The sequence below is a fragment of the Meleagris gallopavo genome, chromosome 20 (assembly GCF_000146605.3).
Source record: "Meleagris gallopavo isolate NT-WF06-2002-E0010 breed Aviagen turkey brand Nicholas breeding stock chromosome 20, Turkey_5.1, whole genome shotgun sequence".
Classification (NCBI taxonomy): domain Eukaryota; kingdom Metazoa; phylum Chordata; class Aves; order Galliformes; family Phasianidae; genus Meleagris; species Meleagris gallopavo.
This window is the reverse complement of record NC_015030.2, coordinates 6,216,085-6,229,605: the sequence shown is the minus strand read 5'-3', so window position 1 is coordinate 6,229,605 and position 13,521 is coordinate 6,216,085. Positions and strand designations below refer to the sequence as shown.

Sequence of the window (13,521 nt, the reverse complement as noted above, 5' to 3'; positions counted from 1 at the left end):
TTCAGGCTGCGCTGCGAAGGGCCGCGCGGGGGCTCGGGGCACTGGAAACGGAAGCGTTCAAACGATAGAAAGGATGAAAAAGAAATCAGGCGACGGGGGGGTTCGCTCCCAAACCTGCGGGGTGGGGCCTGGGGGGCGGGCGGCAGCTGCCGGGCTGTGTGAGCAACGAGCGACCCCCACCGCGGCCCCGGCTTCCCTGGGGCTCCTCGTTAGCGCTGACCTTCAGCGCGCTGTTATGGCAGCGAAGGGAGCAGCGGGAGGAAGGAGAGGCTTCCTTCAGTCGTTTCGAGGCCGCGCTCAGTGTTTGTGAGCTGTGTAACGCGTGTAACGCGTCTGCCCGGGGCTGTGACCTGTTGGAAGTGTTTGCGGCTCTGTGTTAGCTCTGTACCTCCTGTAATCCCAGCACAATTCCAAGGGGTGCGGTGTTATATCGCCTATTGCTGCTTATAAAGCACGCAGTGTGGCAGCTCGGTGACATGGCATCTCAACATTGCTTTGTCTGAATCCTTTTTTTCCTTCCCCCCTTCTCTTTCTAAAGCTGATCCTGATATCGATACTTCTCGCTCAATAGTCCTAAGCTGTTGCAGCTGTCTCTGAGCCAGGTAACTTTCTTTATATTTCATCAAAAATGCCCTGAGAAATCGTTTTATTTCCCAGCAATGTCTTTTGCTGTTTTATGAAAAAAAAAGAACTCAACACTGATTTTTATAAACACGTGTATATATATATATATAAATATATTAACGTAATTTTATAACATGAAAGATAAAAGAGAACAGACAATACTATTTTTTCAAAGCCTTGCAGCTGGCACTGTGATTTCAGAGTCTCCTTAGAGCTTGACAATGTGACAGGTATGCCTCAGGGTGCCCTCCTGATAATCCGCAGCTGGAGAAATATTTGGGGGATTGCAGTGTATTCATGAAGGTAGTTATAAAACAGCTTAAATAAGGAGCTTTTTAAGAGAAATGCTTCTAATTCCCCAGTTGCCACTGATGGGCATTTGGTGAGCTGGCTTTGGTTTGACCTTAGTACATTTCACTTCCGAATACTTGCAGTGCTTGCCTCTCAGGTTCCCACTTTCCACCCACTGATCTCCTGATCATCACCACCTGACTCCTGATTTCAATTGGGATAGAGCTAATCTTCACAGTAGCTGATATAGTGTTATGTTTTGGGTTTGAGAGGAAACCAGTGTTGATAGCCGTTACTGAGCAGTGCTTATGCTGAGCAAAGGCTGTTTCAGCTTCTCATGCTACCAGCCCACTGAGGGGCTGGGAGGGGACAGAACCAGGACAGCTGCCCCACCTGGCTGAAGTGATGTTCTGTACCACGTGGTGTCATGCTCAGCAATAAAACTGGGGGAGTTGGCTGAAGGGGCAGCTGCTGCTTGGTGACAGACTGGGCATCGTGCAGCAGGCGGTGAGCAATTGCATTGTGCATCACTTGTTTTGTGGTTTTTGTTTGCTTTGTTATTTTTTTCCCCTCTCCCCTTTCATTTCTGTCACATTAAACTGTCTTTATCTCAATCCACAAGTTTTACTTGCCTCCCCCATCCCAATGGAGAAGGGGGAGCAAATAGCTGTGTGGTGCTTCAGCTGCCTGTCAGCTTAAACCAAAGCACCCCATACACCATACAATTCTGTTTATGAAGTGATTCTTCAAAAAGAAATAGTAGGTTTAATCATCAGAAAGTTTAGATGAAAACTCTTCCCTGATGTTGAGTGCTCACAGGACTTGAATTGTTGAGGTTTTTTCAGCTCAATCAAATACACTTCTGCCTGTATATATGGAGCAGTCAGTTCTTATTTTTTCTAAATAATTTCTGCTAAATAAGTTCATAGTTTTTTCTTTCACCCTTTAGCTTTGTTACTGATCTTAGATATGAAGATGACTTTATCCAGTGATGTCAGTAAGATGATAGTGCTGCATGATTTTCCTTGAGGCAATATAACATGTCTGACTATACTGGGCAGCACCATCTTCTTTTCCACTAGTTCTTTAACCTTCTCTTTCTCTTATTTTCAGCAATGGCAACTTCCAGCAGCAGCAGCAGTGAGGAGGAGCGCAGTCTTCGGGAATGTGAACTTTATGTCCAAAAACACAACATCCAGCAGCTTCTGAAGGATTGCATTGTGCAGCTGTGCACAGTGAGACCTGACCGACCCATGGGATTCCTCAGAGAATACTTTGAAAGACTGGAGAAGGTAAAAATAAGCACTGGGAGAGAAGGAGAGCGGAACAGCTGAAATCTGTACTGCTCAACTTGATTTAGTGTCTGAGCTTCCAGTTTGGCCCGTGTTTGTGTTGGCTGTTTGGAAGTGGGCCTGATGCTCTTGGAGAACGAATGGCATTTTCTGTAGTTTTTGCTAGTGGCTTGTGGTATGGGAGCACCTTTGTCACAACAAAGCAAGTAAGGCAAGAAGTAAACTGGCAAGAAGACTCATCCACCTGGGATGCACATGTAATCCCAATCTAGTGTTTACTCACAGAAGCTGATAGATAGGACACACGATCCTATCTGTGGTCAGATGGTAACTGTGCTGTGTGACCCTGGTAGCTGCTGGTGATACATGTTTGCTTTCTTCTGTTGAGGCAAATTGATTACAAATATTCAGGTACAGAACAGCAGCAGGCCAGTGGTAGTTATTCAGGCCTAGCTGAAATCAAATGGGAGCATTTATTTTCCTGATTTCTAAGACAGCAAGCCTGTTTCTTCATTCTGTTGGGAACTGAGTGTGAGTGTTTTGCTTTGTTGTGCCTCTCATTTGTCCTGAAGGTCTCTTTCTGTGATCTTGGGAGTGAAAAGAGTTTTCATTTCAGTGCTCATATTTGAATCAATTTAACATTAATTTGAACAGTTCCTTGAATATAACAATATCTTAAGCTGATAGAAAGAAATATGCTGTGAAAGTTTTTAAAGGCTAATGCAGGAGAAAGATTAGCTATAACCACTGTACTCAGCACAGCTTGTTAGTAATTAATGTAGCTGTGACCTTGTACAGCAGTCATTTGCAGGTGCAACTTACACGGGAACTGTATCTTTGTCCTATTTTTTTTAATTCTAGGTAGTTATTAATTGCTGAAATAAATAATAATAATGCTACAGAGAGTGTAGGTATGTGTAGTGGAAATAGTCTTCTAATGGAAGTGCTTGTGATAGGTACTAGAAGGTGATCAGATGTTGCAGATGTACCTCCTGTAGCTTGCTGTGTGCTTGAGGAGCAATTTGCTTGTTAAGTGCACAAGAACTCTGTAGTATTTCTTCTTCTTCTTCTTGTGTGGTAACATCTTGAGTATGTTCTCTTTCAAAATCCCAGCAGCAGCCCAGATTGCAGTCAGGTTCCTAAAAATCCTTAGTCCCCACCTTTTACCATGCCAGCTTTCCTGCCTTGTATTCTTGGGTTTCTAATACTGATATATTGTACACTTCGGTGTATCAATGCTTGCAGTAACATTGCTTTAAAAAGAAAACTGTTCTGCTTAGGAGGTAGAACTTAGAATAAGCCGTAAGCAAAGACATGAAGGGGCATAAAACAAGCATTTCAATTCTGTTCTGCAGTGGACTGATGTTCAATGTGCAATAATTAGTTTTAAAGATAATTTGTCTGTAAGGTCAGAGCTAGGCTTGCCATCTCTCATCATGTGTATTTTGGAGATGAACAACTTTTTTTTTTTCTGGTGCAAATAGGCTGTCCGTGCACTCCATCAGCCTACAAGGAAGCTGAAAATAAAACTGGTTAGATAATGCTTTTCCCCTGAAATTACTCTTAGAATTTTGTTTAAGGCCTTTTGTTACAAATAGTTTTGGCGTGGCTTATATGTGCCAACTCATGCAGCTATAGCTGCCAGTGGAACTGTAGCCTTCTTATATTGTTGAATATAAAAATTGCTACGTCTTCCTTGAGGTAGTTTCATAGTTCAGTCTGATAACAGTAGCTGTGCTACTGTTGTTAACCAGCTCTAACCTGGTACTTAGCTCCAGTCCAGTAAAAATGTTTGAAACGTGTTTTCCAGGAGTAGCATCTGTTCTATCCCTATGAAAGCAGGGCAACTTTCCCATCTACTTTTAAAATGTTACACTGAATGAAGCTGAGGTTGAGACAGTGTTTTTTAAGCCTTGATTGAGGCTGACTTCTGGAGGAACATCATTTAAAAATGAAGTGTGGGTTCTATTTTCTCTCCTGACAAGTCATCTCTTCCACCGAGCTGATTCACTGTCATGTTACTCACATACATTGAAGATGTTTAAACTTGCTGTTGAATTATTGCTCAGAAACATTAAAATTACTGCCTCTGATGTAGTTGCAGTAGGAATTCACGTGTCCTTTTCAGCTATGAAAAACTTTGTGTGAATTTTATCACTACACTCAGATAAAATAACATTTTACAATCAGTTTGTGGTGCACTATGGCTTCTGTTGGTTTTGCTTTGCAAACAGGGCTGATAACACAAGTGCACACTGACAGCTGATAGCTAGCTGGTGCTGAGCTTGGCTGGGTTCTGTAGTTGAAGCTGTGGAAACTTAATGCAGAGGTTGGTATTGCAGCCTGCCAGGTGGATTTGCTGCACGTGTGTTGGACTTTGTGCAAAACTGAAATCAGGAATCTGAAGTACTGTACCTGTTCCCCATCATCTGCCCTGCCTCCACAAATGCATACCTAAATATCCTTCAAGTTTAAGTGAATTGTTTTGGGGAAAAAAGGATGGTGGAGAGCTGATATAAATTAAATAAAGTTAACCAGAGGAAATCAGCTATTTCTGGTGTAATGTGGATGCTCCATCCCTGAAGGCATTCGAGGCCAGGCTGGATGTGGCTCTGGGCAGCCTGGTCTGGTGGTTGGAGACCTGCACATAGCAGGGGTTGAAACTGGATGATCATTGTGGTCCTTTTCAACCCAGGCCATTCTATGATTCTAATGACAACTACCAGATACTGGAGTGTATAGTGCACAAAATAATTCTGAAATCATGTGGTCTTCAGTAGCTGAAAGAATTCAAATGTGATGATGAGAAGCTCATTATCTTAATATTTTTTTTTATCTCATAAGTAATAATGCAAATGGACTTAAATGATTTCTTATCTGTCAGGATCAGTGGAATGTACAATTGTGGTCACTGACAATAAAATCTTTGTGTGAGCTGCTCTGTCAGCTGAGAGGTCAGGTTGAACATTTGGATGCAGTAAGTAGGCTGGCTTTAGTGATAAACCTTTTAAGAATCCATGTTGTGGTCATAGGTGCTTTTCTTCAATATTTGCTTTCATTTCAAGAGCTTCTAAATTTGAACAAATACGTTTCCTCACTCTGGTTAGATTCTAAGGTACCTGAAAGGAGCAGCTGTGACTTCTTGGTTGGGGCCTGGTGTAATTTATCTCCAATCCAGTGGTGTAATAAAACACAGTTCTGTATCAGAAATGATATAAGGTATGTTTTAAAAACATGAATACATGGAAAGCTTCTGTAATGGAAGCAGTGAGATTCCAGTGTGTCCCTTACTAATGGCACAGAGCTGTCTTGCAGTAATGTGGATGTGGTGATTTGTCTCATTAGGGGCAATCCTCTCCGTAGGTGTTTCAGCAGAATGTCCAGACCAGCTGAAATCCTTGAGTATTTTATCTTAGCCATGTGTAACCTTTGCATGTCCACATGTCCTGCAGTAACAGGCTTGTTTTTAATGTAACAGCATTAAGTCTCATAACTGCTGACTTCTGCCTGCTCTATTTTCTCTCTGAGTGCAGCACTGTGATGTGCAGCTCCCTCACTCAGTGCTGCTGAAGTGCTTCTGCCTCTGGCATTTGCAGGGTCTGTGTATCCTGTGTGATACTGGTAAAGTCACAGCAGCTGATGTTTGCTTTCTAAATAAGTGCCAAGGCTTTAAATATTCCTTGCCCCAGCAGTTGGAAATGTGGCACTATTTTGTTAATGAACACAAAGCAGGAAGCGCGGGGTGATTTGACGGGTCGGTGCTCTTTGGCTGTCTGAGAAGTATAAAATGTCAACTCACTGTAATGCTTAGCTGAGGTCCCTTTCCTCAAAGTGGTGGTGTTACACACAGCCTCTGTGTACCTCCGGAGTGCACTGTGGCAGCCAAGCTGCCTGACCGGGCTGGGGGGGAAGGGTTTATCAAGGACATGGGGACAAGCCTGGCTTTTATGTGCCTGGAGTCCTCGGAGAACAGATGACTCCTTGTTTTGTTCAAACATGTCCCCAAACCCTCTTTCCTTATGGCAGGGAGAAAGTGATTTGAGCTATTATGACTCAAATGTTTTGGCTGTGAGATTGGCTTTTTTTTTTATAAATATCTTAGTTAAGTAAGGTGAATTTTCTGGTATGTGAAAGGATCAAATCCCCATGCATTGCTGTGGCTAGAATTCACTTTATTCCAAGTGTGCTGGCTTTCCCCAGTATTAGTACAACACAACCCAGGAAGCAGCTGTGGGAAATAAGGAACATGTCTAGCATTGTACACAGCTGACAGATCTGTGGTTTGAGGGAAGATACTGTTTGGCCTTTAGCATCCTTTCTGCACCTCTTCTGTGAGCTGCATTTGTGTTTCTTTCTCCTAAAATAACCCATGGTTACCAAGCATCGAGTTGGTCCGTGACTTCACCTTGTTTCAAAAGCTTCTCATGTAACAGGGATTTCAGAGGAGTTGTTTTTCTGTCCTTCAAAGGAATAAAAGGCTTAACACCAACACCCTGCAGCTCAGGGAAGGAACTGCTGTGTGCACTCTTGGGAAAATGACTTTCTCTTTTGCAGGTTTTTTTCATTGCCTATTGAATATGCTGGTGGAAAGTAGAGTCAAATTGTTTGTGCTTCTCAAGTTAATTAACCTTTAGTGTAATTTATTAAAATAAGCACCATTGTGACGTGAATGTTAGGAAAGGCACGTCTTCTATCTACTTCAGTAAGGCATTTGATCATGCTGTAATCTCCTGCTTGCCTTAATGTGAGAGTAATAGGACACAGGAAGCTCCCTTGCACTGGCAGGCTAAATTGGAATATGATATGTAATTGCTTTTTTTCCTTTACTGGATTATGTGACACAAATATCTCTTCTTTCCTGTTTAGGAGGAAACAAAACAGTTGTTAAACCAACAGAAGTCTGGCTCACGCTCAGACTCACGGGAGGATGAAATCTCTCCTCCTCCTCCTATGAACCCTGTGGTCAAGGGTCGAAGAAGACGTGGGGCCATCAGTGCAGAAGTTTATACAGAGGAGGATGCTGCATCTTATGTTAGAAAGGTGCTCTATTTTTTCCTTTAGTGTTGCCAAGAGATGCACATACAATCAGAGTTTACCTGATATATTAAGTAACACTAAGCCTGTAGCCTGTTAGGTAGTGTGATAACAGTAAGATTCAGACCTGTGTGTATAGCTCTTCAGTTTGTCATGAAGACAAATCACTTTTACACGGTTTTGATCTTTTCCCTTTGAAGTAGTGTGTGTGTGTGTATATACATATACACACATATATGTATTTTTAATGCATGCACACAGAGAGCTTCCAGCAGCTGCAGCATTATTAGGCTTAGCCCAAAGGCAGAGCTGCTATTCTTAGGGAATTAAGTTGAACGTATACTTGCAATTGTGAAAAGAAACTACAGACTTAACATGGAATTACGTTTTTACAGTTGCATAGAACCAATATTTTATTTACCTTCTGTATAAGCTAGCTGTAAATGTTGACTGTATTTGTTTGTTAGAGCTAGAGTGCTTGAAAGAATCTGAAAGACTCAAGTTCTGTAGCAATTTGAGTCATTTGTTAGTCTTGGATAGTGCAGAAGATTTTCTTTTTGAAATTGAGTCAGTTACTTTATTTTTTCTGATTTTTTTTTTTTTTAATCCTAGGTTATTCCAAAAGATTATAAAACTATGGCTGCATTGGCAAAAGCTATTGAGAAGAATGTGCTGTTTGCCCATCTTGATGATAATGAGAGAAGGTAGGAATAAATCTATGTTGAAGTCTGAACAAAGTATAGTAAAATGCAAAGGTAGAAGTTACAACTTGCATGTAACTTTGCATTTTTATAGTAAAATACAAAGTTGCACAGCCTGTTTACAGCAGTAAAGGGATGACTGGAAAAGTTGGTTGCTTGAGGTTGGAGATGTACGAATGCGTGCGCAGTGTCACAGAATAGTTGGGGTTGGAAGGGACCTTTAAGATCATCTAGTTCCAGCCCTGCAGCTGTGGGCAGGGGCACCTTCCACTAGATTAGGTTGCTGTGTGTGTTGCAGTTGTCTGATTTTTGGTGTCCTCCTTTCAGTGACATCTTTGATGCGATGTTCCCCGTCACTTACATTGCAGGCGAGACTGTCATACAGCAAGGCAAGTGACTGTGCTTACATTGATAAATGTTTGAGATGGTGGGCAGGCTGTGACCTAATGCTCTTGTTCGTGTGCTGCTTTGGAAGGAAAAAAACCCTCTCTGGATGCAGTGACCCTTTCTTGTCATGTTAACTGAAGCACAGCTCATGCTCTGAAATAAGGAGTAGAGCAGTTGTGGGAATATTGTGTTTCATCACATGTTATGTGTTGGAAAGATTGTGATTTAGTGACTCTGTAGAATACTTTATGACAATTTTTGGATCCAGTATGCCTTTCCGTCATTCTTGGAAATGTGGCTGATGTACTGCATGCCAGTAGCTGTCCTTTTTCACAGGACTAAGAAGAGTGTGAAATGAACAAAATGTGGTATTTCACCCTTCCAGCTGTGCGAAATGTCTCTGCCAACCTCATTACATTCTGCACATGAAAGCTGGTAGAGATGCTGGCTTTGTAGAAGTATGTTTGCCTAGCTTTACCTCTTTTTGTGTATTTAATTTTTGATTTTTTGTTTTTTGTTTTTTAGGTGATGAAGGTGATAACTTCTATGTTGTTGATCAAGGAGAAATGGATGTAAGCATTATTGGTAGCTTATTAATGATGCATTCATCCCTAGCAGAAGGGAACTTGTAGAAGCTAATTTTGCTTTGGAGCTGTTTTGCTCTTTATTGATTCTTCAGTCTGACTGCAGAGACTATGAATTGTGTTTAACTTTAAGATGAATTATTCAGATGTTAATAAAGCACTAATACTTTACAAGTTTAGAGCCTAGGTAAGGTGTGGGACAGGCTTTAAGATTATTATTTTCTAATCCAAATCATCCATTTTTATGCAATTTTTGTGACAGCTTCTTGAAAATCCTTTCAAGTCCTTTGTGTTTCATTGAGGCTTTTTGAGATTTTATTTCCTATCCAAAGGTCTTTGGGTCTGCATCTCTAGTCTCTGTGCACATGATGTGGACAGCAGACTCTTTGTCAATGGAAATAAAGCTTGTGATGGGGTTTGGGGTTGGGTATGAAGTGTTAGTGAAATCCTGAAATAATCCACTTTGACTATGTAGATGTGAGAATTTCCCTACGTTATAAAGGAAATGCAGGGTAGTGGGAGCATCACATTCTTTGACCAACCTTCCAGACACTGTGGGCTTTGGCTTTCAGGTTTATGTGAACAATGAGTGGGCAACCAGTGTTGGTGAAGGAGGAAGCTTTGGAGAGCTTGCCCTTATATATGGAACTCCCCGTGCAGCAACTGTCAAAGCGAAGACAAATGTGAAGCTGTGGGGCATTGACAGAGATAGCTACAGAAGGATCTTGATGGCAAGTATTTGTCTAGCTGGTGTGTGGTTTACACCAGTGACTCAAGTAGCTGTCTGCTAACCTGCAGTTATGCTTTTGCTTTTACCCTTCAGTCAACTTCTCTTGGTTACTTGACCTTCTTTCAGTGCTTGTGTTTTGTTGGAGTTGTTTATACAAAATCCTGTTTTATGTCTTGTGCAATCAGAGCTTATCATTCAGGATGCACTTATCAGGAATGGGGCAGGAGGAATCTTGCTTTAGTGAAGAAATCGATTCCTGTGCTACCTATGAGATGCAGCTCTCTGGATTGAAAATTTACCACCTCCTGGTTAAATTGTCACTTACTCTTGTGGGTTTGGGCTGTGTGGGATGGGATGTAATATATCAGGTGAAGCTGTATATTTTTATATTTAACTTTATTTGAAGTCTGATATCAAATGAGAACTAGACAAAAAAAATTTGTGGATTCATTTTGTGCTTTTTTTCATAGGGGAGTACTTTGAGAAAGAGAAAGATGTATGAGGAATTCCTTAGCAAAGTATCTATATTGGGTAAGTACGAAGATATTGTTCCAAAGTGGAATAAATTGCCATATTACAATTAAGCTGTTACTCAGCATTATTATGATTACAGGCTATTGTGGTAACGTGACGAACAGACTGCAAACTCTGTATTGCTGTTCTGCATCATTCAAAAATAATTGTAATTAAAGTCTTGATACGCAGTGCCCAACTGCAGCTGTAAATATGCTGTCTTGTCTGTAAGGATGGAGGAAAGTATGTGATTTGTACCTCGAAAAGACAACCTATTAATGGACACTTAACTCTCTAGAATCTCTGGACAAGTGGGAGCGCCTTACTGTAGCTGATGCCTTAGAACCAGTACAGTTTGAGGATGGGCAAAAGATTGTGGTCCAGGGGGAGCCAGGAGATGAGTTCTTCATTATCTTGGAGGTAAGCAGGACTAAAATCAAAACCTCATAAGTTTGTCTGTGTTTTTAACATTGTTTATTCTGCCCTTAAATAGATTCTCAGAAAATGAAATGTTGGAATGTACTTTCAGAGAATTCTTCATGAGATACAATCTTGCTGGACATGCAAAAGCTTATATTTAGTTTTGCTATTTTTATAAATAGTAATTCCAGGAAAAAAAGTGTTTCTGGCTTAAACTGTTTATCCTGTTCAGGAAAGTAAAGACACATGTTACTAGATAGCTAGTAATATCCTGCTAGTGGTATTGTTATCTTCTCTTTTTGCAAACTGTACTGTAATACTGGTGCAAGATAAATGGGAAGAGATCAATGCTGCAGAAAGTAGGTACCCAAGATGTTTTAAGCTTAAAGAAGAAGGAAGGCCAGTTATGGAGCAGTCTATGAACTATGCATGAACTGTGAAGTGGTTTTTAAAGACTGACATCATAAGAGTTATTTCTGCAAAGCAACTGATTCTGGAATTCAGTGATTGAAGTATAGCAGAAATTCCAGTTGTCTAATTGCTGTGGTTCATTAAAGGGCACAGCTGCAGTGTTACAGCGTCGATCAGAAAATGAAGAATTTGTTGAAGTGGGAAGACTGGCACCTTCGGATTATTTTGGTAAGTTCTGTAGTGACAACAGTGGTGCCATATACCACTGTCAGTGTTTAACCTGTGGTGATGACTGCTGTGGGTGACAGTGATGGGATGGATTTGCTTAATCACTGTTTTGTCTGATTCATGTGGTTCACTCAGTGTCAGTCACTTGACATTCAGGTGTATAAGCCTGTTATAGAAAAGTGGTGGTTGTAGAGTGGTGATATTTGGAAGGATGATGATTTGGTCTGACCTCCCCACAGCAATTTGCATCCAGGGATGGAAATCCCACAGTCTCACTTAAAGCCTTCCCCTGTAAAGATCAAACTGACCAGTTCCTCCAGCAATTCTCTGTACAGCCTTTGCTGCAGTCCCATAACCATCTGGGTGGCATTGCTGGACTTGTTTCATGCCAGCATCTTGCACTGAAAAGCTTAAGATTGGGTGCAGTACTTGGTGCAAATCAGCATCTCTTCTGCCTTCTGTTGAAGGTATTTTTACTAAGCTAAAAGTTACATGATAGAGAAATTGCTTTGGCTTGAAAAAGCCTCTATACTAGCAAAAAAAAAAAAAAAATAAAAAAGCTAAGTTCCTAATGCACACTGATCTATTTGATCACAGGTAAGGACTGGACATGTATGCTCAGAGGGCATTTTTGGAGAATAACGTAATGGTGTGTAACAGGATATTCCTGACTGCCTCATTTTAGGTTCAGAAGAACAATGCCTTGAAGTTCCCAAACAAAGCTTCTTCAAAAGAGAATTAATTTTTTCCCACCCCCTCAAATCTGTTGAGAACCAACTATTTAATATTTAAACACTTCCCTCTCAGAAAACAAAAAGGCTTTTTTTTTTTTCCTTCAGGTTTAAGATATGTCCTCTTATTTTTTTTGAGCTGTCCTCTTGCAAAAATCTTCTGGTTGTCTGTTCAGTGTTTCAACTTTGTAGGTGATGTAATCAACAAATACTCTGTTTCAAGGCCTGAAGGGGGCTGTGCTCAGGAGTGCACTGGTAGCGTTCAATCTGGCCAGAGATTTGCTTAGCTCAGTACCTGGCGCTAGATGTTTGTTCTACCTATGTCAAACATTGGTCTCTTCCAATCTTTCCCTTGATATGTATATCCTTGAATTTCCTACTACTACACTGAATGCTATCCTGTTGTTGTTCAGGTGCTGCAGATCTGTCCCTGAGGCTTTAAGTCTCCCTTAGAACCTACTTACTCTTTTGCAAGCCTGTGTTCTTGAGGCTGGCGAGTTTGAGGTTTTAATTGGCACCGAGGAAGTTTTCTCCTTTTGAACATCCCTTCTGATAATGCAGGCAGATTTATTCTCTGAGGATCCCTGCGTTCTATCCTTAGACCTGAACATGAGTGTAACCTGTTCAACTGCTTAAAACCAAACCAACCCAAAAGTTGATGCGGTGACTTCCTGCTCATTGCTAGGATTGTTAGGCATAGCTGTTACCACCAAGGGAAACAATGGCTCGAAGAAAACTTAATTTCAAAATACGTTGTTCAGCAGTTGTAACATGCGTTTGAAACAAAGCTTTTGATGTGCTTGTGTGTAACTTATGAAATGGGAATCCCAGGCTTGAGATACTCATTCTACCACCCAATGGCAAGGTATGGTTCTTAATTCTGGCTAGGTATTGGTCAGAAGCTTCTGTCTTGTGCACTGAGGTTATTACTTGAATAGCATGGTCTTGTCCCGAGGGTCATAGAAGTTTGAATTGATCAGCAACATGTCTTACATCTTAGAAAAATGACTGCTTGATAAGGAAAGTTACATAGTTAACTGAGATGTGGCCCTTTCTCAAATAAGGAAAATACTGATGCAGATTTCTGAATAATTAAAAAAGAATAGCACGTAAAGGTGTTTTTCTTTTTATGCTGGCTATACAATTGCTTGTAATGTACCTATATAAACGTTCATTCTGATAAATGCTGAATTAACTTTGCTTCAATTCCTGCAGCGGTTTGAAGTACAGCGGGGTAACGTGTGACTCTTTGCACCTTGATTTGTAATGCTGTTCCCGTTCTCCCGTTGCTCTAGGTGAAATAGCTCTGTTGATGAACCGTCCCCGTGCTGCCACAGTTGTTGCTCGTGGCCTGTTGAAATGTGTAAAGCTTGATCGACCCCGATTTGAACGTGTCCTGGGTCCGTGCTCAGATATTCTCAAGCGAAACATCCAGCAGTACAACAGTTTTGTATCGCTGTCTGTCTGAAGCCTTCCTCCCTCTCAGCAACATGCTTCACGAACGCAGACTGCTTTATTACCCTTGTGCAGAGCCACATGGCCACTGGCATTTGCAGCTTCATGTCTGTTTTAAAA

General features: G+C 41.2%; 1 protein-coding gene across 1 annotated transcript; it reads left to right on the top strand.

The window, feature by feature from the left end:
• Positions 1-483: 483 nt before the first annotated feature.
• On the top strand, positions 484-13,521 carry PRKAR1A (protein kinase cAMP-dependent type I regulatory subunit alpha). The gene is made up of 11 exons (XM_010721460.3): positions 484-602; positions 2,029-2,207; positions 7,074-7,247; positions 7,854-7,945; positions 8,270-8,331; positions 8,855-8,901; positions 9,486-9,644; positions 10,114-10,174; positions 10,455-10,576; positions 11,134-11,215; positions 13,242-13,521. Exons 2-11 carry the CDS (start codon positions 2,031-2,033, stop codon positions 13,412-13,414), a joined length of 1,149 nt encoding a protein of 382 aa, XP_010719762.1. The 5' UTR covers positions 484-602; positions 2,029-2,030; the 3' UTR covers positions 13,415-13,521.

Coding starts and splice junctions, on each gene's coding strand:
- PRKAR1A (XM_010721460.3), top strand. CDS start 2,031: ATGGCAACTTCCAGCAGCAGCAGCAGTGAGGAGGAGCGCAGTCTTCGG. Junction 2,208..7,073: donor ACTTTGAAAGACTGGAGAAG/GTAAAAATAAGC, acceptor TTTCCTGTTTAG/GAGGAAACAAAACAGTTGTT. Junction 8,902..9,485: donor TTGATCAAGGAGAAATGGAT/GTAAGCATTATT, acceptor TTTGGCTTTCAG/GTTTATGTGAACAATGAGTG.